Here is a 27,645-nt window from a genome sequence, read left to right on the forward strand (position 1 = left end):
ATGGCAAATAAAACAACAGCTAGAACAGTGTGGTAAATTCAGAAAATGTATACGATATCCAAAATCTAAGACAATATCTAATGTCATGTCACAATCTCGATATAATATTGCTATATTGCCCAGAAATAATGACCATTGTATTGTGACCAATAGACCCTTTTCATGGGGGCCATTTTGTGTCGGAAAGACAGAATAAACACAGGTGCAATCAAAACACTAATGAGGGTTTCAAAATTCCAATCATGGAAGTTGGAAACCCTCATTAGTGTTTTGCTTGCACCTGTGTTTACGATGCCTTTTCGACAAAAAATGGCCCCCGTGAGAAGGGTCTATAGTAATCCCCACCGGCATCAGCAGAAGGAGAAAGCATCTTCCATCGTCATAGCAACATTAAAGTGGCACAGACAGAAATCTGGACTTAATTGAGCTAGTGGAGGTACGGCATATAATACATCCTGTAATGTACTAGTCTCGCTAGCCAGCCTCTCTTCCTTTCTGTCAGAGAGTCTGGCGTCGCAGGTTTCCATTGTGGGATTGCGAAAAAAATGCTCTGTTTGGGTTAACCAATCAGCTTCGTCTTGGGCGGTGCTTAACGTTAGTGCCCTTGGAAAATAGTTTCGGGGTGGAACTTGTGTCGGCGGAACATTTAGACGGGAGGAGAGCGCACAGGCATAAAGACAGACTGTTAGACTGTTAGACAGCAAATGTTCTAAACATATTCTCTGGATATCTTTACAACCATCCACCGAAAGTGCCGAGCAGGTCTTCTTTATTGCACAATCCATATCTTCTTCAAAACTTGCCATTTTCAGCATGTAGCAACGAGTTAGCCCATAGATTTCTGCCGTTAGCTTTCTACGCTAGCTAGTTAGCGTTGTTCGGCGGCCGGGAGCATTACAGCGACACACATGCCATGGGAGCGGAAGCCGCTCTGATTGACATATGGTCGGAGCCAATGACAGAGCGTGACAGAGCTTGCAAGCGGGGGAGCGGATATCCTGCTGCCACCGAAACAGCCGCTCGAATGGGAGAGCAGCTTTAGAGCAGGGGCGGGCTGATCCCCGTGCCTGTTTCCGCGACGCCAGACTCTCTGACAGAAAGGAAGAGAGGCTGGCTAGCGAGACTAGTAATGTACTGACTACGATGTCCCATGAATAACAGGACATCATAGTCGGTACATCATATTCAATATCAACCTTTAACGACTGCACTCCTTTTAAGTAACACAAGGGGTGTTCTCTCACACTCACTCACTATGAATCATGGCAGTGGTAAACACTTCCAGTGAAATAGAACTTGTTTTGAATAAGCTTCTGATCTGACTGAGCGGCGGTCTCGTAGCATAAACGCACAGATCTGGATATTGTTTACCAGCGGGCGGACAAACTCGCCACAGGACGCCATTCATTTTCAAAGCTTGTGCTTGTCCAGATGCACGGGGGTAAAGGGTGGCTCGAGGACAGGTGACACGGGGGTAAAGGGTGGCTCGAGGACAGGTGACACGGGGGTAAAGGGTGGATCGAGACAAAAGCAAAGGTGTTGTATGGAATGAAGGCCACACTGATAGAGCTTTTCTTCTCTGAACTCTCTGCTGTGTGCAGATGGCTTGTGTCATTAATCCCTTTCATTAAGTCTGCTGCAGCTGATGTTGACACTTCTTACTATTCTGTGTTAACGCTTATCAGTTACATTTGTCTTTCTGAAATGGAAAGTAAAAAAAAAATCAATGCAAAGCTATATTACTTCCTTAATTAGCTGTCAGTGGAATATAAAAATGACGATGTTTGGAGTGGGACTTCCATTTTCAGGTTTTGGGTGTTATGGTGTCTCATGAAAAATGAAGAACACATTATTACAGTGTCAAAGCTGAGTACATGTACGGCTCTCTTTTTGTTTGCACCAATATTAATTAGCCTTATCTTGCAACACCAATAATACAGTTTGATTACAGTTTATGTGCTCACCCCTGTTAGGTCGTCCTGCTAAGATGTTTATGTGTTCACCCCTGTTTGTCTATCAGCACCGTCTCAAAGACTTATGAATGGATTTACCGATAAGCTTTGGGCCGAAGAACAATTGCTTAGATTTAGGTGTTGGTGAGTGGGTATGTTCCCAGGATAAATAAATCAATTTAGCGAATCAATTGAATAACAATGCCTTTAGATGTAACTGCAAGTTGTTGAGCCTGAGTGTGGGCAGAGGTTTGGGACTCTCCCAGTGCCTTCAAATTTACAGTTTCAATTCAATTCCAATTCAATTCAATTCACTTAACGAATGGAAAAAAGAAAAAAAGAAATACTAATAAAATGAAAAAAGAAATTGCATATTGCATCCAGCTGTCCTTTTCCGCTTCTGCTTGAGTAAATGCATTAGAAAATAGATCACGGTTACAGAGGCCTGGAGTCACAGGCTGTTTATTGGCAAGAAATGACAGATTAGTCTTGGTTCCCTGACTTCTAGCTTTCGCAGACAATTATGCACAGTTATTAACAGTTGGACTGCGTAGGTCTTGTCCAAATTCTCACATTGAGCGGTGCCGTATTTCCATTCAAGCGTGCTTACCTTCCTCTTGGCTCGGAGCTGTCCGTGATAGTTATCCGATGAATCCCCTGGGATCTCCCCTCCCCACAGCGTCACCCCCACAATGGTGTAGGTGATGCCCATCACCACTAGGGGCAGCAGGTAGACCAGCACTGTCACTATGATATGATACCTGGGAGAAAAGTAAGAAAAGGCTGAAGGATTACGATGAAATAAAAGATCAACTGACAAAGTAATAATTTCACACACTATGGATGTTACATTCTGCTCCCAGCATGAGTTTAGCCCTCGGCCAATTGACCTTTTTCACAACAGCCGTTTTGTGTCTAAAAGGCAGGAAGTAACACAGGTGCAAGCAAAACACGAATGAGAGTTTCCAACTTCCAATCCATTTAGGTGTTTCAGTGCTGTGCACGGTGGGAATTTCGTCATTTTAGGGACAAGGCCATTTGGCCTTCATCGTCACAATTCTTTTTTTTAGGGCACAAAGGCCGTTGCTCTGTTGACATCGTGAAGAGCGGTTTTTCTGAAATGTGTGTTAAAATGAGCCAATTACACACCACCACTGTTGCTTTTAAAGCAACTATAAGAGTAGCAGGCTGGTAGCAGGGCACTGCAAAGGTGGCCTTAGGCATCTCAGGGCATCACGGCCAGTGGGAGGGGGCAACGGAGGCCATGGCCTCCATGTAACTCCCACCCTGGTGCCGGGGCCCTCCGGTTAATGTTTTGGTTGCACCTGTGTTACTTGCTGCACGGCTTTGAGACACAAAGCGGCTGCTCTGAAAAAGGCAAATTCCCCTTGTCCAGTTCGTGGCTCCACCCCCTCTGCCGATCTGGGGAGAGTTGTAGACTAGCGCCTGCTCCCTCTGACACATGTGCAGTCGCAAGCCGGAGTCATACCCTTAATCCGGCTTCCCATAGAGCTGAACAGTCACGTGACATCTCTTGCCCTGGAAGTGAGTTTTTCACCATTCATTTTCTCCATAGACATTTCGAAAAATGCTTATATAACGAGTTTTAAGGCTGGAACCAAAGCCAAACCGTGACCTACTGAATCGTGAGTGACCATACGACATTTCACTCGGAGCAAAAACAAAAAATAAAGACGGGGGGAGAAAAAAACCAAAGATTTTATTTTTTTCACCGTTGTTATTTCAACACGGGGGCTCGAACCTCGACCCTTGTGTTGGTAGGCAGGGAATCTACCGCTGCACTACAGTATACCCTTAAAGGTGGATCGACCATACTGCAGGTTAACTTGTTCCGCTTTAAGGGAACGCCACACTCAACTGCTGAGCAGATAACAGATTTACAGGAGCGGAAAAACTCTCTCACGTGAAGTGGTCGTCTGCCATGCGGGGCCAGGCCACGTAGCAGATGGTCCTGCGCGGCAGAATGCGGATGGTGGAGAAGAAGCAGAGAGGGAAGGCCAGCACCACAGCCAGACTCCAGATACACACTATCACCACCTTGGTGGCCGTCGCCGACAGACGTGGCTTCAGGGGATGGATGATGGCCATGTACCTGCGGGAAGGAGGTCACTGGGTCAAAAAGGCACCTGTTTCCTCTTGAGCAAGGTGTTTCCTTCATTCCACTTCTATTCTTTTCCTTTTTCTTTTGGTCATAAAAGTCATACCTACATTGCATGACGCAGTTTGACTAGACATTCTCTCACAGAAGAATAGAACAGGGGATTCAGGTGATTCAATGAAAATGAATTGTTGTTGAGTATTTCCTGTCCAAAAAGATGTATAACATATCATTTCACGTTGTATTTTATTGTCTGCAACACATGGATTCATTTCCCAAAGTGTGATGAGATCTTGGACTGGTTGAACTGTATTCAACTGTGAACCCGCATGTGCCTTTTGGATGCATGAACAAAATAAATCAATAAATCAAATCAAGTCAAATCCAAATCAAATGACACAGTGAAACGTTCAACACTGGCAGTAGAGCAAGATGGTACTGTAACTGTACTAACTGACGACCATGCACCCTAAACTCCATGTTGTGTGATTTTCAATTAGAGATAACAGGAGCTTAGTGGTGCTAATTCAATCTATTCATGAGATGGTAAAAGAGCAGGTCATGTTGGTCCAGAGGCCTCCAACAAGCCTGTCACCTCAGGGCGTGAAACACAGCAACACAAATGTCCCGTCTATCCATCAGTAATTGCCTGGTATTTGATCAGAGTGGCTCTCTGATCCTTGCAGGGAGAGGCATCAACGCTCGTTAGATCCACAATCGCATCTGTGTCACAGCAGTCTAGGCTGTTTAGGATCCAAGAACCTCGCAGAATTAGTCGATCTAATAATCTTCTATTGCGCAATAACCAAATTGCTATATCAATATAACACTTGTGTAAGCTAATTGCAATTACACATTAGGTACATTGTCTCCTTTTGTAACCAACTGTGCACATCAATGCATATTCACAATCAGCACCAACCAGGGCACATTCACAAAGAAAGGCAGCGCAGCAGCCGCAGAGAGCAGTTCATTCATTTCCATAATAGTGGCTTTCAAGCTGGGAGTCTCTCCTGCCTGATGCTGTCGGTCACCAGCACAACGCCTTTAGACAATGTCCTGCTTTGAAAGCGCGCCTGTGACCAGCCAAGCTGTGCTGCTGGGCAATTCATCAATGGCTGTTTAGCATGCAGGACTACCTTGGGTAAGAGTTTCATTGCACATCTGAAAAACGATTATGCTCACAACCAAAATGTCAAGTGTTGGCTCGAATGTCTTCCGAAAAGAACGATATATTTAATGTTCTGGCACCTCCACTATTCATTCACAAAACCACGCTCATTACTGTCAACAGCTGTTTCCCTCGTCAGAGTTCTCCCTGCACGTTTACCTTCAGCCCATCTAACTGCTTCCCTCGTCAGAGTTCTCCCTGCACGTTTACCTTCAGCCCTAACTATTATTTAGACGATCTAGTTAGTTATAATCTAACGTCGTGCTTTCAAAGATGGCGAACTGGCGGTGTTACGACGATGACGGTCAAAAAGGTCTCCGCGGAGATCTCTGTTACAGGCAGGCTCTACGCCTCCTCCTGACGAGGCGTAGGAGTTACGCCTGGTCTTAGTGAAAATAAGGCTTAAGTCGTCTTGGTGCAACCGGCGTAGCTGTTAGGTCGTAAAGTTACGACCAACTTAGCTTAAGACCAGTGTAAGACCAGTTGGTGCAACCGGCCCCAGGTGGGTTATCTCATCAAAAGGGCCTTTCTGTGTGGAGTTTGCATGTTCTCCCCGTGCTTCCCTGGGCGGTTCCTCCGTACAACATCGGTATGGACCCGGACCCCCACTAAAAACATGCAGAAGATCGTCACCTGACCAGCGACGACTACGTCAGAAGTTGGTCCCCGGGCGCTGTACCGAAAAGCTGCCCACTGCTCCTGGCTGCCCCCCGGAGGAAGGGCATGCCATCATGTGTGGGTCAAAATGAGCAGAGACTGTATTGAGTGTGTGTGTGGCCCTGCATGCATGTGTTGTAACAGGTGACGGGTTTGTCTGTAGCATCTGTGTTTGAACTTCTAAGATACAATAACGGGGAAATGGAGGCATAACCATTCATAGTAAATAGTACAGGGGCACATTGCCAAACGTGCTTGAGCAACAAAACGGCAGAAAAAACAGCAATTAAGTGATAAAACAGTAATGACATTAAAAAAACATGACAGGCTCTTTCAATCATCGCAAATTAATTTACTGCATGGAATGCTTGGAATGTGTTTTTACGCATCGCTCAGCTCACGTTTCCTGCAACATTAGCTAAATGTGAAATATTTGCTGCATAATGAGCTCTGTCCATTAAATCCGTTGGGGATGTGCTTAACGCATGATCTCCCATTGAAATACAGAAGCACAATGTTGCGTAATTAATCTTTCAGTTTATCCACAGACAGAATGTCTCACGTGCCATGTCCAAGAACTCTGTCTCAATGTTGTTCTACCACTTTACATGGAGTTGGCATTTGGATTGACTTGATCAGTGGAAGGAAGGAGGAGAAGAGAGGGAGAGACTTCACATCTTCACAGTCGCTGGCGACGCTAAACTTTTAGCTAACCTGTTCGCATCTATAGTCGCAATGGCATCCCAAGTATCATCATAGTATTATGGGATGCGATGCGAACAGTTGTATTATGGGATGTGCGTTTCCCAGGCAACGACACACGTTGACACATTTTGGAACGTTTTGGAATATATGTATATATATATATATATATATATATATATACACACTGTATATATATTATCCTGTATTTCATTCCAATAAAGTGGATTCAGTTGTAAAATGAGCTGGTTTGGTTATATGGTTATTTGGTCACTTTTTCGGGAGTAAAAAAGAACTCGTAACGTAACTAGTAATGTAACTATAATATAATATATCTAATACTATAATATATCTAATACTATATATATATATATATATATATATATATATATATATATATATATATATATATATATATATATATATATATATATATATAAGTTAAGTTATATTAAGTTAAGTTAAGTTAAGTTATCCTTTATTTATCCCCATGGGGAAATTCATCCTCTGCATTTGACCCATCCTCTACTAGGAACCTTCCTAGAACTAGGAGCAGTGGGCAGCCACAGTGCAGCGCCCGGGGACCAACTCCAGTTCTTTTTGCCAGTACCTTGGTCAGAAGCACTGACAGGAGTATTAACCCTAACATACATGTCTTTGATGGTGGGAGGACACCGGAGCACCTGGAGAAAACCCACACAAACACGGGGAGAACATGCCAACTCCACACAGAAAGGACCTGGGACGGACCGGGGTTCGAACCCGGGACCTTCTTGCTGTGAGGCAACAGTGCTAACCACTGAGCCAAGTCCATATTATATATGTGTGTGTGTGTGTGTGTGTTTGTGTGAGAGAGAGAGTGAGCGGGAGAGAGAGAGCGAGATGCATGAATAGCATGCCCTTTAAATGGCAGGAAACTAACTGTGACAGACTTTAGTCCAGGTTTTTGTTGATCAATGGCACAAACGCTTTCCACTCCCTCAAGATAGCAATGCACCAACAATGCCCTGGCCTGGCCACGCCTCCTTTGAAGACCAACACCACCACCACGGGCGCACCGATAAGCACAGTGCACGTGCTCTTTAAACAATGTGGGCACTGGGCGTGAAAATGACACGCGCCTGGTTTTGGAAACTATAACAATGACACTTGCGCTGCACCTCGCGACCGCTTTGTGCTGTGTGTAAAGCCTGGGCCCTAAGTGTCATCGCCTAATGAACGGATATGCAAGAATGAACAAAATCAAATTATGGAAACTTAGCCTATACAGGATGTGGGAACGTGTTGACATTTACATTTACATTGTGCATTCACTTTATCAACGTATTTGGAGAGGTGCCTACTGGCTGTCCACCTAAAGAAAAGCTCCAGATAGCGATCCCATATGCACAGAGAATAACAATTGTACAAGGCAATACTATGTGCTGGTGCCGGTTCTATATCGTCATCCACAGTTGTGGTGATGGAGGAAGCATACAAAGTGTCCAGAGAAATGGCATATGGCATTATGTAGCCTATGTCTGTCAGTATATACTGTTACTGCTACTGTATATAGAGACATGAAAGGGTGCAAGCAAGTGTCATAGAATAGTCTACAGTAGATTCCACAGCATAAAGAATGCAAAGGTAGTTCTCTCAGGTTAGTGGTTCTCAACGCGGGGTCCAGGGACCCCCGGGGGGGTCCTTGAGGGGATTCCAGGGCGTCTCCAGGAAATCGACGAGTTAAACTTCACCATTACTCCTCCTACCTTACAAGATGTTAACAACAATTATAAAACGGCTCTCTCAAATCAAGCAATCTGATTGGTTCACAGCCATTGTATAATTCCAGTAACCGAGTTCAATAACCCATGGCCATGGGTTATTGGTTGCCATATCATCTTACTAAGAGAGTAATAATAAGGCTTAACTCAAATGACAACGTAGAAAAAAAAATGGCGGAGACAGCTGTCAGATCCTTGTGAATCGATCTTCGCTTATAACTTTACTAATACTTCGCAGAAAATGATGTTTTGTACAAGAATAGATGCGGGCTAATGTCTTCTTTGCAAAAGAAAGGCTGTTAACCCCGCATTTAACCCCGCATTTAACCCCGTAACGTTAGTTGGTGTCTGGCTTTGCAGAAAGCATTCAGCTTCTCAGCAAGCGCTGAGAATGCAATGCTGCGCTCGAGCTGCCTGTGTCGGGGTTTCCAGAAAGCTCTCAGCTACTCAGCAAGCGCCAGGATTGGCCAATGTCAACTTCAGTCTCCAGAACGATCCAATCAAATCACCCGCATGTTCTTGCGGTCCCGCCTTACAGTAGTGTTTCAACTGACTCTATCAGAATGACATGCCAGTCGGAGTCGGACTTATAGTATTATTATTATTATTATATTATCATACTTGGAAACCGTTTTATAAAAGCAATATAGCACTCGAGCTGCGTGTGTTGTGGAATATATCCCCCTGCTCAGCAGTTATCCCACTCGGCCTGCGGCCTCGTGGGATAACAGCTGATCAGGGGGATATATTCTTCACAACACACTGGCTCTCATGCTATATTGCTTAATTAGAGAATGTGTAAGAATGACTGTTTTGATCATAGTTTCACTGGTAGCTCCCTACGATATAGAGATAGCCATGGAATTATGGACAAAATCATAAATGATATCTAACAATATAAATATTCTCAGGTTTGGGTTCAAGAGACATATTATAATCATATTGGATATATATATATATATATATATATATACACAGTATATATATGTATATATGTATATATATGTATATATATATATATGTATATATATATATATATATATATATATATATATATATATATATATATATATATATATATATATTGTATATATATATATATATATATATATAACAAGCACTGCCTTAACACCTTAAACCAGAAAATATGGGTGGGCGAGCTGGCAAAAAGCCAGCAGCCGTGCTATGATAAGACACTAGTGCAGCTTTTGGCCAAGTAGCTTTCACACAGCAGCAGCAGCAGCCTGCCTGCATTCATTTGGTTTGCAGTGCCCGTGGGGAAGCAACGGGTCAGACAGAGCCTGAGGGCAGGAAAGACAAACTCACAGATGAGCATCATGAACTGTGGCCCGCTGCCATTTGAGACATGGGAGCCGAGACAGCGCTGCACGTGGGTTTAGGAAAAGCACGACCGGAGGTTACATGGACACCGTGTCGTAGGTCGTACCACAAGAGCCTGCTGACGGAAGCGAAAAGGACAATCCAGGAGAAGAAGAAAAACACAAACATGAGGAACTTACTGCCTCGAGCGAAATGCTTGCTGCCCCGAGGAAATGCGCCGTACCCTGTGTGCGCCAAGGAGACCTATCACACTCTCAAGACAATTATGTCCCCCACAGCAGGCAGAGACATCTGCGGTATATACAAACCCTGAATCTATGAATTATCTGGATTGCTGCTTCTTCCATCAGTCTAATCCCTGCATTTGTACACATTATGGCATGCAATTGATATATCAAAGACCGCAGAAGCTCATCTGATAGTGACTGACTGTATCATCATATTGCTTGAAACCACAGCGGGGAGGAAAGAGAATGGAATAGAGAGAATGAACATGTGCAAGAGCTACAGATAAGAAAGTGTGTGTGTGTGTGTGTGTGTGTGTGTGTGTGTGTGTGTGTGTGTGTGTGTGTGTGTGAGAGAGAGAGGGAGAGTGAGTGATGGTGTTATATGAGGGATAGCGTTACTGTGGTGATGGTGATGGTGATAGGGTAATTTTCGAGGATGCTCTGCAGACTCTCTCGAGAGAGAGAGAGAGAAGAGAAGAAGAAGAACAAAAAAGCTTCGCCAATTCCTTTGATTAATTTCCAGATGTGAAACTTAAAAATAAATGTGTGGGATCGCCCCCTGGTGGCTGAGACCACCCCCACTGGGCTACCATCATTCCACTATAATAACGCAAATGGCAAAGCAGGATAATAAACCTGCAGTTCATTGAGCTCTGTAATGAATGCAGACTGAACACATCACCAGGGAGCACGACACCACGCTCCCACTGTGCCATCGCTCAATACACAATGTGAATGAGATCCATAGCCTAATGCAACGCAATGGGCAGGATACAATGTTTGCCTAAAGGACCCTGCAAAGCCTCCATCATCAGTGGAATGGGTATATTACTCTGGTGGAAAACCCCCCGGAGATTCCATAAATAAGTTATTATTGTTGTGGGGATAAAAACAAACGACTTTAATTGTCTGCCTTGTCAGAGCATTTCTGAATGGGATACGATCTGTCTTCAAGCAAAAACGAACACAACTTCTAACTGCTAACTCTGCTGCTGTGATTCACACTTTCATTCACATTGACTGATGTGAGCATGTTTAATCTACACACAGCCTCCCCCCCCACCCTCTCCTCCACCCCCACCCTCCTCTCATAGCCACCCCCATCCTCTCCTCCACCCCCACCCTCTCCTCCACCCCCACCCTCTCCTCCACCCCCACCCTCCTCTCATAGCCACTTCCCACCCTCCTCTCATAGCAACCCCCACCCTCTCCTCCACCGCCACCTCCACCCTCTCTTCCACCCCCACCCTCCTCTCATAGCCACCCCCACCCTGTCCTCCACCCTCCTCCCATAGACACCCCCACCCTCTCCTCCACCCCCACCCTCCTCTCATAGCCCCCCCACCCTCTCCACCCCCACCCTCTCCTCCACCTCCACCCTCCTCTCATAGCCACCCCCACCCTCTCCTCCACCTCCACCCTCCTCTCATAGCCACCCCCACCCTCTCCTCCATCCCCACCCTCCTCTCATAAGCCACCCCCCACCCTCTCCTCCCCCTTCACCCTCCCTGTCATAGCCACCCCCCACCCTCTCCTCCACCCCCACCCTCCCTGTTATAGCCACCGCCCCCACACTCTCCTCCACCCTCCTCTCATAGCCACGCCACCCTCTCCTCTACCTCCACCCTCCTCTCATAGACACCCCACCCTCTCCTCCACCCCCACCCTCCTCTCATAGACACCCCCACCCTCTCCTCCACCCCCACCCTCCTCTCATAGACACCCCCTCTCATAGCTGGTGGCAGGCAGTAGCTACAGCAGTAGGATCGGACCTTTTCCTGGGAAATACCTATGACAAAAAGAATCCTGCGTGAAGCATTTGAGATGAAAGTAGCTGGATTACAAGATCCCCCCCCCCCCTCCCCAATGTGTGGTGTAGGCCTATAGGGTGAATGAATCCTCCATGTGTGGTGTAGGCCTATAGGGTGAATGAATCCTCCATGTGTGGTGTAGGCCTATAATGTGAATGAATCCTCCATGTGTGGTGTAGGCCTATAGTGTGAATGAATCCTCCATGTGTGGTGTAGGCCTATAATGTGAATGAATCCTCCATGTGTGGTGTAGGCCTATAATGTGAATGAATCCTCCATGTGTGGTGTAGGCCTATAGTGTGAATGAATCCTCCATGTGTGGTGTAGGCCTATAATGTGAATGAATCCTCCATGTGTGGTGTAGGCCTATAATGTGAATGAATCCTCCATGTGTGGTGTAGGCCTATAATGTGAATGAATCCTCCATGTGTGGTGTAGGCCTATAATGTGAATGAATCCTCCATGTGTGGTGTAGGCCTATAATGTGAATGAATCCTCCATGTGTGGTGTAGGCCTATAGTGTGAATGAATCCTCCATGTGTGGTGTAGGCCTATAGTGTGAATGAATCCTCCATGTGTGGTGTAGGCCTATAATGTGAATGAATCCTCCATGTGTGGTGTAGGCCTATAATGTGAATGAATCCTACATGTGTGGTGTAGGCCTATAATGTGAATGAATCCTCCATGTGTGGTGTAGGCCTATAATGTGAATGAATCCTCCATGTGTGGTGTAGGCCTATAATGTGAATGAATCCTCCATGTGTGGTGTAGGCCTATAGTGTGAATGAAATATTCATGCTCTGTGCCTTTGGCAGTGGATACTTCATTGCTTTTTTGATGACTGTCAAGGAATGGAACATTCTCTACTTCCATGGTTACCAGCACATTTTTCCTTTTAATCTCCAATTCAATATACAATACACTACACATTCACTGACTTGACTGATGTAGCCTATCCCTTCCAGCAGCATAGATGAGAGAGAGAGAGAGAGAGAGAGAGAGAGAGAGAGAGAGAGAGAGAGAGAGAGAGAGATGGGGTGACAGACAGTCAGGCAGACAGACAAAGAGAGAGATGGAAAGACAGGCAGACTGACTGACAGGACACAGCTAATATTACACCAACTTAAATGAGTCAATCATTAAATAGAACATAGACATAATACACATTGTCGTGTAGGCTACTGTGATACCACAATGTACTGTAATGTACGCTCCTTTGAAGGTAGAATGTTTGAATATTAAGTGTAGGTGAAGGGTGTGTGTAAATGAGTTAATGCGTAGAGGTACTGCAGTTGCATACCTGTGCAATGTAGTTACATGTACAGTATATATATATACTATGCCCTATACATTATGTGTATTAGGGTTTATGTGTGTATAATGGTACATTGTGTGTGTGTGTGTGTGTGTGTGTGTGTGTGTGTGTGTGTGTGTGTGTGTGTGTGTGTGTGTGTGTGTGTGTGTGTGAGAGAGAGAGAGAGGGTGATGTATGGGCTGTGATTATGGATGTCAATTATTTCTGTAATCCCACTGTTGCTTTGGCAATATGAACATGTGTTATTTCATGCCAAAAGACAGACAGCCAGAGGGACAGACAGGCAGAGAGACAGACAGGCAGATATAGGTGGATAGATAGATAGATAGATAGATAGATAGATAGATAGATATAGATAGATAGATAGATAGATAGATAGATAGATAGATAGATAGATAGATAGAGATAGATAGATAGATAGATAGATAGATAGATAGATAGATAGATAGATAGATAGATAGATAGATAGATAGATAGATAGATGGATACTTAGATACGGTAGATAGATAGATAGAGATAGATAGACAGACAGACAGACAGACAGACAGATAGACAGACAGATATATGACAGACACAGAGAGAGATGGGGTGACAGACAGAAGTAAATGCTAAACAGACAGGCACAGAGATATTTATTGATTGATTGTTTTAAAGCAAAACCACTCTCGTGAATCAGTCTTCAGCGATTGAAGTTTGCGTGTCATAAGCCTACCTGTCCACGGCAATCGCCGTCATGGAGTAGATGCTGGCAAACACGGAGGTGACGGGGAAGAAGTTGTGGAATTTGCAGTAGGCTTCTCCAAAGTACCAGTCGCCGTGCGCAGCGTAGATAAAGTTGATCAGAGTGTTGAACGCGGCCATTGACGCGTCGGAGAACGCCAGGTTTAAAAGGAAGTAGTTTGTCACCGTCCTCATTCGCTTGTGCGCCAGAATGATCCAAATGACGATGAGGTTCCCGAACACCGCCACCGCCAGCACGGAGCTGTAGGCGACGGACCAGAGGGCGACGCGCCACGGCGGCTGGACAAACTGGTTGGTGTAGTTCCCCGTTATGTTGGATCCGTTTTGTGGAGCAGCCATTCTCGCCTCTCCTCCTGCTCTTCTAGGTGTTTGACTTGCCGATGTATAAAAACCTAGACTGCTTGTAGAGTAGCTTTGGGCACCATAGCGCGCAACATACCCAACTCTAAAACACGATTTTATTTTCCCAGGCCACGCGAGTTATCTCCAATCGCTGCGCGCACCGGGCAAATAGCCTGATGGAGCCGCACGTGCAACTGTATCGTTCCGTGCCTGTTGAATGCGGCTAGTGAACGCGCGCCCTCTCCTCTCCTCAGCAGCAGCAACAGGCAGGTATGCTGGGGAGCCGTGCGCACCACTGACGCACAAGTGGCACAAATGGTGAAAGTCAGAGAATGATTGATGCTTCTGTAGGCTACTGCTGTTTTAAACCGTTTAAATTAAACGTAGCTAATGAAAAATAAATTAGTTAAGGCTATTGCCTACATTGCCTACATTTCCGTGGTGAACCCCCCCACACCCTTTTATTGGACCACTCACAATGTGACATGTGTCATATCAACCAAAGAAATAAGCCTTGACAACACAATTTATTGAGTTGTTGACATCACAACTTTATTTTCAAATTTTTATTTTGTCTGCTATATAATTAAATTAATTATTGATAATTTGAGGTTGGTTGTAATATCTTACCATTATGTTTACATTATGTACAGTGTGTGTGTGTGTACATGTTTGTGTTTGTATAGGTGTGTGTATGTATAATGTGCAGGCATTGTTTGTAACCTACTTGGTTGGTTGTGTTCATGCCTGTCATGCTAATAATTTATGTACTGTGTAACTGTAATAATAAAAATAAAAAATCGAATTCGAATTTCTATTCTGCCTGTCTGATATAAATATGTCAAAATAGATTAAAATTCGCTTATAGCAGTCATTTGGTGGTTTATTTTTGATACAGGGTCATCATTGTGTTCAGTGTTCCACTAGTGTCAAAGCAGCTATGTGACAAATGGAGAATCAAACTCAATCTTCTTTTATCATCATCCGCTGGAATGCTCCTCAAAAATAGGATACACTTCAGAGAATCTGAGCCCCCTTATCCCCCCCTCTTCTGTCAGACAAGAGACATTCACGACTGGCAGGCTGAAGTGAAGTCCCCTCAGACATCTATTCACAGATAACGCTCTCGCTGCTGGCATGGCCCTCAGTCCCATGGTATAGCAGCCTAACATCTACAGAGGTGTAGTAGAAAGGGACTTTTTTGGATTGTGGCTCTTTCAAAGATTTTTTTTGGTCAATGTGGCTCCTGAGTATAGGGCAAGGTGGCGTGCCCCTGGTCTAACCCTTTATATTTGATTCCCTGTCATTTTAATACAATTTGTGGAAGCAAATCAATTGAAATGTGTTCATGCCAATTGGCTAAAAGGGGGCGTGGGGGCACGTTTCGCAATGGAGTGGATGACATCACAATGGCGTGGATGACATCACAATGGAGTGGAAGACATCACAATGGCGTGGATGACATCACAATGGAGTGGAAGACATCACAACGGAGTGGATGACATCACACTCTGACTGACATCGCATATCTTGTCGCATCTATTGCAAATTTGCGCTTGTTTTTTTTAATAATAAAGGCACCTCTGCTGTAACATTAGATTAGTCAGAATCACTGTTGAACTGCAGCACATGCCTTTGGATTTCAATGGTCATTCAAGGGATGTACATACCCCTACCTCTCTATATTCACTTCACCGCGTACACACACACACACACACACACACACACACACACACACACGCACGCACACGCACACACACACACACACACACACACACACACACACACACACACACAAAGTCAATTATAGAAGTGGCTGCACCGCTTAAAAATAAAAATAAACAATGTGTCGTTCAAACAGCTACCCTTGAGCAGAACATCTGTCTCAGAATGGCATGTTTTGTGTCATTCTGAGATGGAAGTGCCTGGAATGAAGTGCAGAGCTCTCGGCTCAGGAGAAAACATGAAGAAAGGTAAACACTGCATATATGATACAAAGCAGACTGAACATCGGCAAAACCTTCCTTCAAGGCAGGGGTTCCCAACCTTTTTTGTGCCAAGGACCGGTATACATGGGAAAAAAGTTGCGGACTGGTTGTCAATTTTAATTGTTTTAGTTACATATTTACTCACCAGGTGGCGACAAAGGGTAAATAACAGCCTTTTGTGTTGTACTGTATGTAGACAGTATTTATGTTTTTGTTTCAACTACAAACATAAATAAACGTCAACTTGAAACTATGTTTCAACAACCACACACAGCCTATAATATTATAGCCTATGTTTATAAAAAAAAAAAAAAAAGGACCGGGCTCGCGGCCTGGTACCAAATGCGTTGCGGCCCGGTACTGGTCCGCGGCCCGGTGGTTAGGGACCACTGCTTTAAGGAATGCCCCTTCTTAATCCCCATTGGAAAAACAGAGTGAGAGTACATTTGGAGGTAGAGATGTAATGGTATGAAAATTTCACATCACGACTATCGTGACCAAAATTATCATCGTATTATCACGGTATTCATAAAAAAATTGCTGAAAATGTTCAAAAAGTACTGAGAGACTCACTGTAATCATTTTACCAAGTTTTATATTGAAAACTCAGACCCAAAAAGAATTGATATACTCACTGAAATCATTTCTCCAAGGCTGCACGTCTGCATCTGGGAGACAGTTGCCAACTTTGGTTGATGATGGACTGTATTTACCATGTTTTTCCAACGCACTGTAATCACAGTACCACGGTAATCACGGTACCACGGTTTTAATGATAATGAAAATTTGAAATGGTACGGTTATCGTAAGGAATTTCATCACGGTTATCATTAAAACGGGTGATCGTTACATCCCTATTTGGAGGTACAATGTATTTTGATACATTCTCATGCTCACAAAGGTTACTGAAGGGCCAGAAGCAGAGCAGCCGGTCTGTGCCGAGTCCACTGAGGGGTCAGGGGACTGTGGTGCAGGCCGAGCTCCTGTCAGAAGATCTTAGGACACATGCTCCAGTCATGTGTGTCCTTGCTCTCCCAGTAGCCTCCCTTGTACACAAAGTTTGTCTCTCCAGTGACTGAGTTCCTCCTTTGGTGAAACCACAATGGCTGGGAGCCACCTTCTGTACCTTCATCCAGAGCGTCTGAGGCATCTGCTTCCCTCCTGCTCACGCGTCTTTGTTTCTCCGCTAGCCTCTGTTTCTCCGAGTTGGCCTCGTGCCATCGCCCCGCCTCCATCAGCCTCTGGTCTGGTCTCAGGCGGCTGTCAGTCAGTCCCACTCCCTCCTCCGGTTCGTTCAGGGTCAGTGCCAGCGCTGTGAAGTGGTACATTTTCTCAGCGTTCTCCGGCAGAGGATATTTCTTCCACAGTAGTTGGGGAGACAACGTCTCGTAGATGGTCGTCTGCTTGCCCTCTGATCCGCTGCTCTGAACGATCTTGGCACTCTCCATCACCTCGTCCCACGTGCCAGACAGTATGTAGTGGGCCTGGCCCCCGCTATCTGCCACCACACCTGTCACCTTGCGTGGAACTTCTCTGGAGAAATAGTGGTAAGGTGACAACTTTAGCTGGCAGGTCTCCTTGGTCCTTTGGTTCACAATCTCAATGTCCCCTGATTGGTCAATCCACAACTTTCCCAAGATGATGTTGTGCACTGTGGACGTGACCTTCCTCCACACATAGTGGCTCCCACTGGAGTGGAACCGGAGGTGAATGGCACCCAGAGGCATGATGGAGAGGTCTTTCCCACGGAACTTGCTGGCTATGGTGATCTCCTGCCACAGGGTCCAGCCTCGTTGGGAGATCACATGATGTGCGGCTGCAGGGGGGTGATGGCTCACCGTCTCGCACAGCGAGCGGTAGCCAAACTCCTCCAGGCGATCCAGCTCGTAGGTCTCGCCCAGCAGGGGGTCGAAGGGCTTGGCGGTGCGGTGAACGGTGGTGGAGTAAGAGGAGATGGAGAACGCAGCTACCAGGCATATCTGCTCCAGAGAAGAGTCGCAGCGAGCTGCGTTGTCCAGAAGCTCGTGATACTCCAGGTCTTCTGTGAGACGCTGCAGCATCGACAGAGGCTCATTGAAGTTGATGGGAATGGGCATTTTGGAGAGCTCCTTGCCAATGCAGTTTCTCATAATACTCCACAAACTGAGGGAATAGCTGAGCTTCTCTGGGATCTGTGTCCGCCGCTGTCTGTGGGGATGCAGCTCCTTCCCTGACAGATCATTAGAGCTCACAGACACATGGTCATCCTGTTTCCGGTCATTGGGATGGCCTGCGCTCACGCCACTCAAGTTAGGTTTAGCACACCTGTGCTGTGTGTTCTCGGTGGTGGTCACTGTGATAAAAACAGGGGAGTCCTCAATGACATCAACATACTCCTCATCTTCATCACTCACTTCCACTTTGAGTGGTCGCTCACTTCCTTCCTTGTTTGCGGTGGGGGCACTAGGTGTGCTGGCCTGGAGCATGGTGGAGGCTTCTCTCCACGCTCTCTCCAGGCTGTTATGCTGCTTGGGTAGCTGCTCGATGGTCTCCTCCAGGTGTGTGTGCTGCTCTTGCTCATACTGCAGCGCCTGCTGCCATCTCTGACTGTAAGTCTCTGCTAGGACTCTCAGACCCTTGAGTTCACTCAGCGAATGCTGCAGGGCCATCCCATGCTTGTGGATCAGGTCGTTGCACGTGCTGAGGTCATCCAGCTTGCTGACCAGCATCTTCAGGGTGCCCTGAATCTTGCAGCGGTCCGACTGTGACACTGGCTCCTCAAGCACCGAGTCATCATCATTCATCATGCAGATGGCTTTAGGCCAGCTCCAGTTCTGTGACAGACTCTGGAGCTTCACTTCTGTGCTGCCGTAAGTGGTCCTACTTATAGCCTCTGTAGGGAGGGATTTATGATGTCACTGATGATGTCACAATGTATATGACACCATCAATGTCTGTCATAAATCACTGATGATATCAAGTAGAATAAATTGGTGATGTCACCAGTGATGTCACTCGAGCACTCAATGATGATGTCATCAGTGATGTCACTCGAGCAATTGTGATGTCATCTGTGAGTGATGTCATCAGTGATGATGTCACCAGTGATGTCACACAAGTAATTACGATCTCACTACTATGGGGTTTAGGGCAGAAGGATGGAAGCATTGTTGGTCACCGTCGCTGCGGGCCGGAATGCTATGGAGAGATATACAGGTACAGTATTTGTGTCTTTATTCTGTGACTGAAAGTTTACATCCTGTAACCAAAGACTGTATCTGTGAGAAAATAAATCCACTTTGTAATAAAAAAAATAGATCCGTAAGCAAAAACATAGATTTGAAAACAAAACTATCAACAATCCAATCAAAGAAAAATTTAAAAATAAAATAAAATAAGTTTTTAAATTTTTCATTAATGTGAATTAAAAAAAGTTGCATGCAAACACAAACATTTTGTTCTCAACTCCAAAAGATTTGTTTGCGAAACCATTACCTTTGCTTACAAAGCTCAACTTTTCTTTTGCGAAACGAAAGGTTTTGTTTGCAAAACCTGAGTTTTGCAAAACTTTTTATGTTACAGTAAGGGCGGGACCTACAGCAGAAAGAAGTAACGCACGTCCCTATTGGCCAGTGTCGATCGGAGTGATAGCTTGGCAACATCCAATCCAGTACGAGACAAGGCGGAGGGCGGGCACTTGAACGGAAGTATTTCCTGAAGGAATCTCCATGCCATTTCAGCGACAGTTATAACCACAGATTGAAGAGAGAAGCCGTGAGTATGTTCACACCAATGTTTTTATGTTTGGACCGGTGCATGTAACCTGGTTTTGTTGAACGATCTGTGATGGTGTACGTTAATGGGTTAAAAAGCACAGTATTTTATCACAGATCGTTCAACAAAAGCAGGTTACATGCACCGGTCCAAACATAAAAACATTGGTGTGAACATACAAATCCATGATTCTTAAGAGGAATTCTATTGGGAAAGTTGTACTCACCATTGACTCTCAGTAAAGATGATTTCAGATTATGCATAAATTAGGGTGAACTGAGGGAAATAGAAAATAAGAGGCTGGTGGGATAAGGGAACAAAAAATAGCGGGGAGCTTCACCGGCAGGACGTAGCACGTGGGAGGATCACGCTCTTTCTCTTCCGCCCCGACCAGGCGTCCCGACCGACCAGAGAGAGGCTTTGATATTTGAAATGAGGCATTAGCCAACGTAGAGGCAGATTCATCTAGATGGGATTTAATTTTAATTAATTTTTGTGATTTTTTAAAATCAAATTAACATAAACAGAAAGCACCTGATTCAATATTCTCGCCAGTTTGCTAAAATATTTAGCAGCTGAGTTCCATTAAGACAGATTGTGGTGAATTCAAATTCAGTCTTGAGAAATAACCCATTATTTCTTTTGAACCTCTGCTGAAATATAATCTGCATTAGGCCTCATTGTATTGACTTGTTGATATGGTGTGATGGCAATCAGAGAAATCACATATCAAACAGTCACTGCCATTGTCATGGTTGAGACACTGAATTCATTTCAGAGCACGCAAAGTCCACAGACAGACACCAAATTACTTGAAATGAGCAATGGTTCACAGCACATATGAGTTAAATAAACTCCAACTAATTAAATATGCTTGACAATTACTCCTGTCAAACCTCCATAAAGGACATGTAATTAGGAAACTTATGCTATAGCATTGACATCTCAGCTGTCACCTGTCTTGCATGACTAAGTCGACCCATAGTTTATCCGGAGGCTAATGTGGCATGAGAAGAAGCTACTGAGCATATGTCAGGAATGCGTTTCATCTACTAATGAGCACCTAGGGTCAGTCCAGCAGAGGTTGATCAATTATCTAACAACCTCTGGACACGCACTCATCGAGGAAACATTCGTTTAGGGTCATAGTGTGCCCGGTTACAACATGCCTTTACTCTGCAGCGCTGCTGCTGTGAACGCATTATTGACTCTGTTTAATGTTGATGTATATGGTTCTTTCTCTCTTAGAACATCTATCAAGTTACACAGTTAGTGACGGACAAGCCCGTCTTTTATTGTCACACAGTCACACACCAACACATGCATGCGGCCACAAACACACTCATGCTGAGGGTGGCCGCTGAAATTTGTCCTCTGCATTTGACCCATCCTGGCTTGTCCTTTCCTCTGGGGGGCAGGCCAGGAGCAGTGGTTGCTTTTTCTTTCCAGCGCCCGGGGACCAACTTCGGATGTTGTCGTCACTGGTCGGATGACGATCTTCTGCATGTTTTTTAGTGGGGGGGTTATGTACGGAGGAACCCCCTGGGGAGCAGGGAGAGAACATGCAAACTCGCACACAGAAAGGCCCTTTCGACGAGATAACCCACCTGGGCAGTAGGCACTGAAGATATGAGGGGGACACAACTCCAGCGCCCACAGTGTCCCAGGCGAGAATCGAACTCAGGACCTTCTAGCTGTGAGGCGACAGCGCTACCGACTGCGCCACCGTGCCCCCAAGTGAACTATTTGGAATGACTCAGCATTTTTGCAGTTTCCTTTCCCACAGGAGAGCGCTCCTGGAGAGAGATAACATTGTCTTGGCACCCGAATTGTGGAAGACCAAGTGAAAGTAGAATTTCTATCAGCTAATGGAATTTTACACCAGTTAAGTGGGCAGGGCTGTTTGTGCCCTGTGCACATTACTGTGTCTCTCTGTACAGATGAACCATTTGCTGGAATAAAATCCTCCTTTATTCACTTTCAACGAGCGACTAATTATTGATGAATCAACAAGCATTTATTTTTCCACCACAGGAATTCCAGTAAAAATAAATGATTGCCCTTTTTGCTGGGGACGCCCTGCAACCATGGGCACGGTGGGGCAGTGGTAGCGCTAGCTGACGCCTCACAGGTCCTGGGTTCGATTCCCACCTGGGACGCTGTGAGCGCTGAAGGAGTGCGTGCCCGTCCTCATGTCCTCGAGTGCCCACCGCCCAGGTGGGTTTGTCAAAAGGGCCTTTCTGTGTGGTTTGCATGTTCTCCCCGTGCCCCCTGGGGGTTTCCTTCATATAGGAACCCCTCACCAAAAACATGCAATATTCTGGTCGCTGAAGTGGTGCCTCCTCTGGTCGTTCGGGGCGCCTGTTCGGAGGGAGGGGAACTCGTTGGAATAGCGTGATCCTCCCACGTGCTATGTCCTATAACGGTGAAGCTTCCCCTGTCAGGTGAAAAGAAGCAGCTGGCTACTGCCTATGTCCTAGGAGTAAGCATGGAGCCAGTTTTGGCTCTCCCCCAGATCGGCAGAGGGTGGAGCAGCAACCAGGATAAATCATCATCATCATCATCATCAGTATATAAATGCGAATTGTTTCTCTGTCCCACTGTGATTGTCCCACTGTGATGTCATAAATCCCACTGTGACATCATCAGTGATGTCATAAATCCCACTGTGACATCATCAGTGACTATGTTTACATGCACACAATTAGTCCACTATTATTCGGGAAATGACAATATTCAGAATTTGATAAGGGTCATGTAAACAGCATGTTCCAGTTGCATTTTCCGAATTTGGCCTTTTTCGGAATTTAGCATTTTCCGATTAAGACATCTGCGTTATTTTAGTAGTATTCGTGTTTTATGAAGATTCTTTGATCATGTATACAGCGCATTCGGAAATATGCGTCTCAATCAGGGTTTTTACCGCAGTTTGCGATGCATGTTGCCTGTTTGTAGTCAACTGATGTGTGCGAGAAAGCTCTAGAAGAGGCGATATAATTATTATAATGATCCGTCATCTCTGGCATGCGAACAGAAGCCCACATTTCTGATCGTGAGGAGATGAGAATGGCCTGCATGGTAAATGGTAAATGGCCTGCATTTATATAGCGCTTTTATCCAAAGCGCTTTACAATCAGTAGGTACATTCACCCATTCATACACCAATGGTGGCAAGCTGCCACGCAGGGTACTGGCACACCATCAGGAGCAATTTGGGGTTCAGTATCTTGCCCAAGGACACTTCGACATGCAGACTGGAGGAGACGGGAATCGAACCACCGACCTCTTTCATCCAAAGCGATTAGTGACAACCCGCTCTACCTCCTGAGCTACAGCCGCCCCATCGAGAAACATCGTTTGGTTGCCCACAGAAGTCCAAAGTGCCAAACCATTGCATTAAAAGATGTTTGTGTGGTGTCATGTACCAAAAACCATTTCTGCATGTTCATTTTCCAGCATCACTCACTCTGAGCATTACTAACAACAGGCTGTTTCTGTTGCTGTGCCTTTAAGGCGAATGAATGAGCCCTCTGTTCTGATTGGCTCACCATTTCAAGAGTGAAGCGTGACACACCTCGTCGCAGCCCCCGGCAGCTACAGGTAGGGGAACAAAAGAGGTGCTCTGAATAGAATTTATCAGGAGAGAAAAGATCACTGTGATGAGAAAAGTTTGAATGTAAATGTAAGGGCTTCCGAGTGAGGAAAATCATCTTGGGAGCTCCCATTATGCAATTACATTTTGCATGTACAAGTACTGTATATTAATCTTGTTAAAGCAGCATATTCCTTACAGACAGTGATAGTCATCAAGGCACACAGTGTCAGTGAATAAAGCTAAGTAGACTTCTAAGGTAAAAAAAAAGAAGAAGAAAAGATTTGCATGGAGTGCACGTACAGTATCCCATCCAGCCAAATGTGTTTATCTTCCTCAGCCCATCCTTTCTCACCCTATAACCACTGCTTAAGTCTGACCAGATAATGAGGACCTCAGCACCCAGTTCTCCTCATTACTCCTGCCACAGCTCCTCTGACGTGTCAGCATGAGTGTCAAGGATAGCAACTATTTCCATTTAATCAATTAAAAACATGAATGAGACATCCCTCTCCCTGCTTGTGAATTACGCCTATACAAATAAACTTGACTTGACTTGACTTGACTTGACATAAATGTATTTACTATTTACTAATGAAAGAGCATCCCTTCTCAATTATCTCCTAATTGCCTCTTATCTTAGACGTTAACAGTTGAACACACAGTGTGTTCCTAAGGGGACTACTGTGTAAGACAAAATATCTCTTTTCTGTGCACTGGGACTGTGTCCATCCCAAACCAGGGGTGACATAGACTGTCACACACAATAATAATCCAATTAAAGGTTGTCAGGGAGCATGTTTGTCCTACTGAAATATTCTCAATCAGGTTCAGAGTGTGATGCAGCCCCCTTTATTAACTGGGCATTCGTAATACAGATGGCAGACCGTGTAGCAACTAAATAGCCACCTGATAAATAGACCTCACTTATTTAAATGAATGCATTTATTTACCCCCAGTGAGTACTAAAAAGGACTGTGTTTAAATCTGTCAAAGCAGTCAATTTCCTGACATGGATATATGCAATTTGTCTGGCTTTCACTCTTGCAACTCTGATGAAAGTTGAATAGGCTCCCAGTCTAAACTTGACTACCAAGGCTGTTTGCTGATTACTGGACATCTTGTGACTCAGTTGGTACATTTGATGAAGAGTGGTGAATGTCCTCAGTTTAATATGTTGGCAGGACAGAACTATCTGCCACTGCTGGATTATTGAATACGGTTGCATTTTCAGAAGGAACAAAACAAACACTTTTGAGTCACTCAAAGCCTTTAGGAAACTTGTTGCATTGACATTTTCTAATGTTGGCTAACTGCTAAATGTTTGTTTGACAAAGAGCTTGTTGTTGACAATGATGAAAACAAACTGAAAAGTGTTGCATGAATCAAAACACCATATGGAGAGGTGTGACAGACAGTTGGCTTTTTATTGATCTGAGGTTTCCACCAGCAGCAGTCTGATGCAGTGGCGATTTTACATTAGGGGCAAGTGGGGCAGTGCCCCACCAGACGGCGCTGTGGTGCGGTGCAAGAAGCTCATTCCCAGCGAGCATTTTTCGGTTGAAAAGACGTTGAAAAAACGTTTAGAGTCAACGTTGAAAAAACGTACAAGAAAGGTTCAAAAGTGAAAGTTTTTTCACCCAGTATTTGCAGACGTTGATTGAACGTTCACATTTAGACCACATTTGACCATGATCTTAAAGTAAAACTGCAACGCCTCACAACCTCTGGCATTCAGACCATCATGCTCTATCAGCTGAGCTATACGTTTGCTGAAAAGTTACAGGGCGCCAGGCATATATATAGCCTACTCTATCGCTATCTCGTACACAGTGCAGTTGCATGGTAGGCTACCACAGGCTAAACGATCATGGGACAGGTGTATTTTATATCATGTGTATCAGACTATTATATTATGTAAGAGACTAAAATTATGTTGACTGTGTGTGTGTGAGTAGTCTGTAGGCTGGAGGGCTTCAGAGGTTATAACTTAATTTAACACCGGCAACTCAGGGGGGACACAGAGCCTTGTAGCCTATACAGTCTGTTACAATAACTAGCGTGCCCAGAGCACCTCGTTCTGCACTTGGTGCAGACCGGTGCTGCAGACTCGCTTTGGTCTAGTCAGTCACAGTCACAGCTAGCAAGTAGCCTACTTGCACATGCGTGTTGCTGCAGGAACTCAATTCATTATTTTATAGTATTGCGCTAAAGTATTAACCATAGTTGTGTCCTGGAAGCTTTTTGCTGGCACCACATAGCCTATATAGTCCCATATTTATGATATTTCATGTGACATAAAATGCGTTGAAATGTAGTTTTCGTGTAGACCAGATTTCAACTCTCAGTTAGACAATAAATTGGACGCCAATTCACACACTATCAATATTGCCTCTATATCAAGCTACAACAAATGTTTTAACAATATGATTAACCAAATTGTGTTTTTTGACACGTTGTAACCGCATTTTAGCCGGTTGAAAAGAGGGTGAAATTAGGTCTTCAAACCCAATATCACCCAGATTTAAACTAAAAATCAACGTTGAAAAAACGTTTTGTGCTGGCTGGGTTAGGCCTACATCTGACTGACTGTTGTGGAAAATCGTATTTTATATTGAATACAAAGTAGTGATTCAACTGTGAATGTGGTGTCTATAGACGGTTTTCACCAGAGTGCAACCCCACAGCACTTTCTCAGCATTCGGCAAACTGCAGAAATATTCACTCGACATCGTTACTTTTGTTTTCGCCGCTCAGCTGTATAGACGGTTTGCATGAATGGTCAGTCCTGCACTTGAATGTTTTTTTTTGCTTTTATGTCCATAGCAAACACTGCAACAGGAAGTGAGCGGGGGTTCAATTTAGAATGTTTTTGTTGTCAAGTTAAAACCGTCCGTTGCCATAGAAACAACCACGTGACATTGCTGGTCCCTGCCGATTTTATATTGGTAAAGGGGCAGAGATGATGACGCCCCAGTGTGTGAACTCCTGACATGAACTCCGCCCAACAGGTGTGGCCGGGACTGGCCGCGGAATGTCATGTGACGAGGAGAAAATAAACAAATGAATGCTAAATCAGACTAGCTAGCTAGCTAGCAGATTAGCTAGCTAATACTGTGAAAGTGTGTTTTATACTACAACTACAATGACTCGTAGATTATGTGTTGTCTGTGCGGTTTAGTACATTGCCATTGGAAGATAAATTGGAACTCCCATGACATCTGCCTGAGAGGAACTTTTCAACATTGAAAAGGACTAAGACATGCTTTCCATTGAAAATGAGTTTATTCAGGGAAAGGTGGATTTCAACAGTAAAGTCATCAAGAGGTTTGCTCACGCAAAGAACCGGCGCGCTACATTCCTGTTCAAGTGGCCTGCATTGGTGAGTCAATATTTGTGTGTGTGGAGCTGAACTGTTTTTATTCACATAGGCTAATGGACAGTGCGCCGTACACTGTATACACACTACTGGAGCTGTCTGACATGTTTGTTTGGATATGTATGAGAATTGGACAGTGCGCCGTTCACTGTATTCGGTAGACTATTGCAGCTGTCACGTGACTTGTCGTTATAGCCTCTGCTCTGCTGTTGGATGTTGAATAGAATAATTAAAGCCAAATTGATTTAGTTGTTTTGTATATTTTTTGTCAGTAATGCAAGGTTTGCAAGGCTGTCACATATGTGATAGTAACCCCATCTGGCATAAACAGGGAACAGAGCAGTGTGTGTGTTTGCAGCAGAGGGCTGCTCAATATCACTGCTATGAAGTCTGCCTTCCGTGCGTAAATACGCACGAGCTCCATACCGAGCGTACCCATACAAATGTGAAGTGTATTTAGTTTTGGAATATTTCTGCTCCTTGGCAGCACTCAAATCGCAGTCATATCTGCTTACCATAGATTGGCTACATCTTTTTTGTGTGTGATGGTAAAACTGCCCCTCCAGAAATGTCAGGCTAAAATCGCCACTGAGAGAGACCAATTAGTGAGCAGCACTTTTTTCAGCAGACCACAAACTGGCAGGTATTCCCCATGCACCAGATATGTGTTTTTAACCATGTGGACTGGAGCGAGAGCCAGTGTTGGGGGTAACTCACTACAAAAGTAACATATTACTTGTAATATATTACTTTTAGCAGTAACTCAGTAATATAACTTATTGCTTATAGGAT

At 44.7% G+C, this 27,645-nt stretch overlaps 1 protein-coding gene and 1 pseudogene across 2 annotated transcripts in view; both read right to left on the reverse strand.

Moving 5' to 3' along the window:
• The window catches only part of tacr3a (tachykinin receptor 3a), a gene marked incomplete at both ends in the record, with an annotated part of 41,043 nt that extends 26,905 nt beyond the window's left edge, over positions 1-14,138 (reverse strand). Inside the window, 3 exons of the mRNA XM_083635936.1 lie at positions 2,563-2,713; positions 3,877-4,065; positions 13,771-14,138. Of these exons, the coding sequence (XP_083492062.1) occupies positions 2,563-2,713; positions 3,877-4,065; positions 13,771-14,138 (708 nt within the window). The remainder of the gene's footprint in view (positions 1-2,562; positions 2,714-3,876; positions 4,066-13,770) is intronic.
• A 2,977-nt stretch (positions 14,139-17,115) lies between these two features.
• Positions 17,116-18,915, reverse strand: LOC310775482 (oxysterol-binding protein 2 pseudogene; annotated as a pseudogene). The gene has a single exon. The product of its transcript is annotated as an oxysterol-binding protein 2 pseudogene (transcript).
• Positions 18,916-27,645: the final 8,730 nt, after the last annotated feature.

This window comes from Poromitra crassiceps (genome assembly GCF_964638095.1).
Source record: "Poromitra crassiceps genome assembly, chromosome: 4".
Taxonomy (NCBI): Eukaryota; Metazoa; Chordata; class Actinopteri; order Beryciformes; family Melamphaidae; genus Poromitra; species Poromitra crassiceps.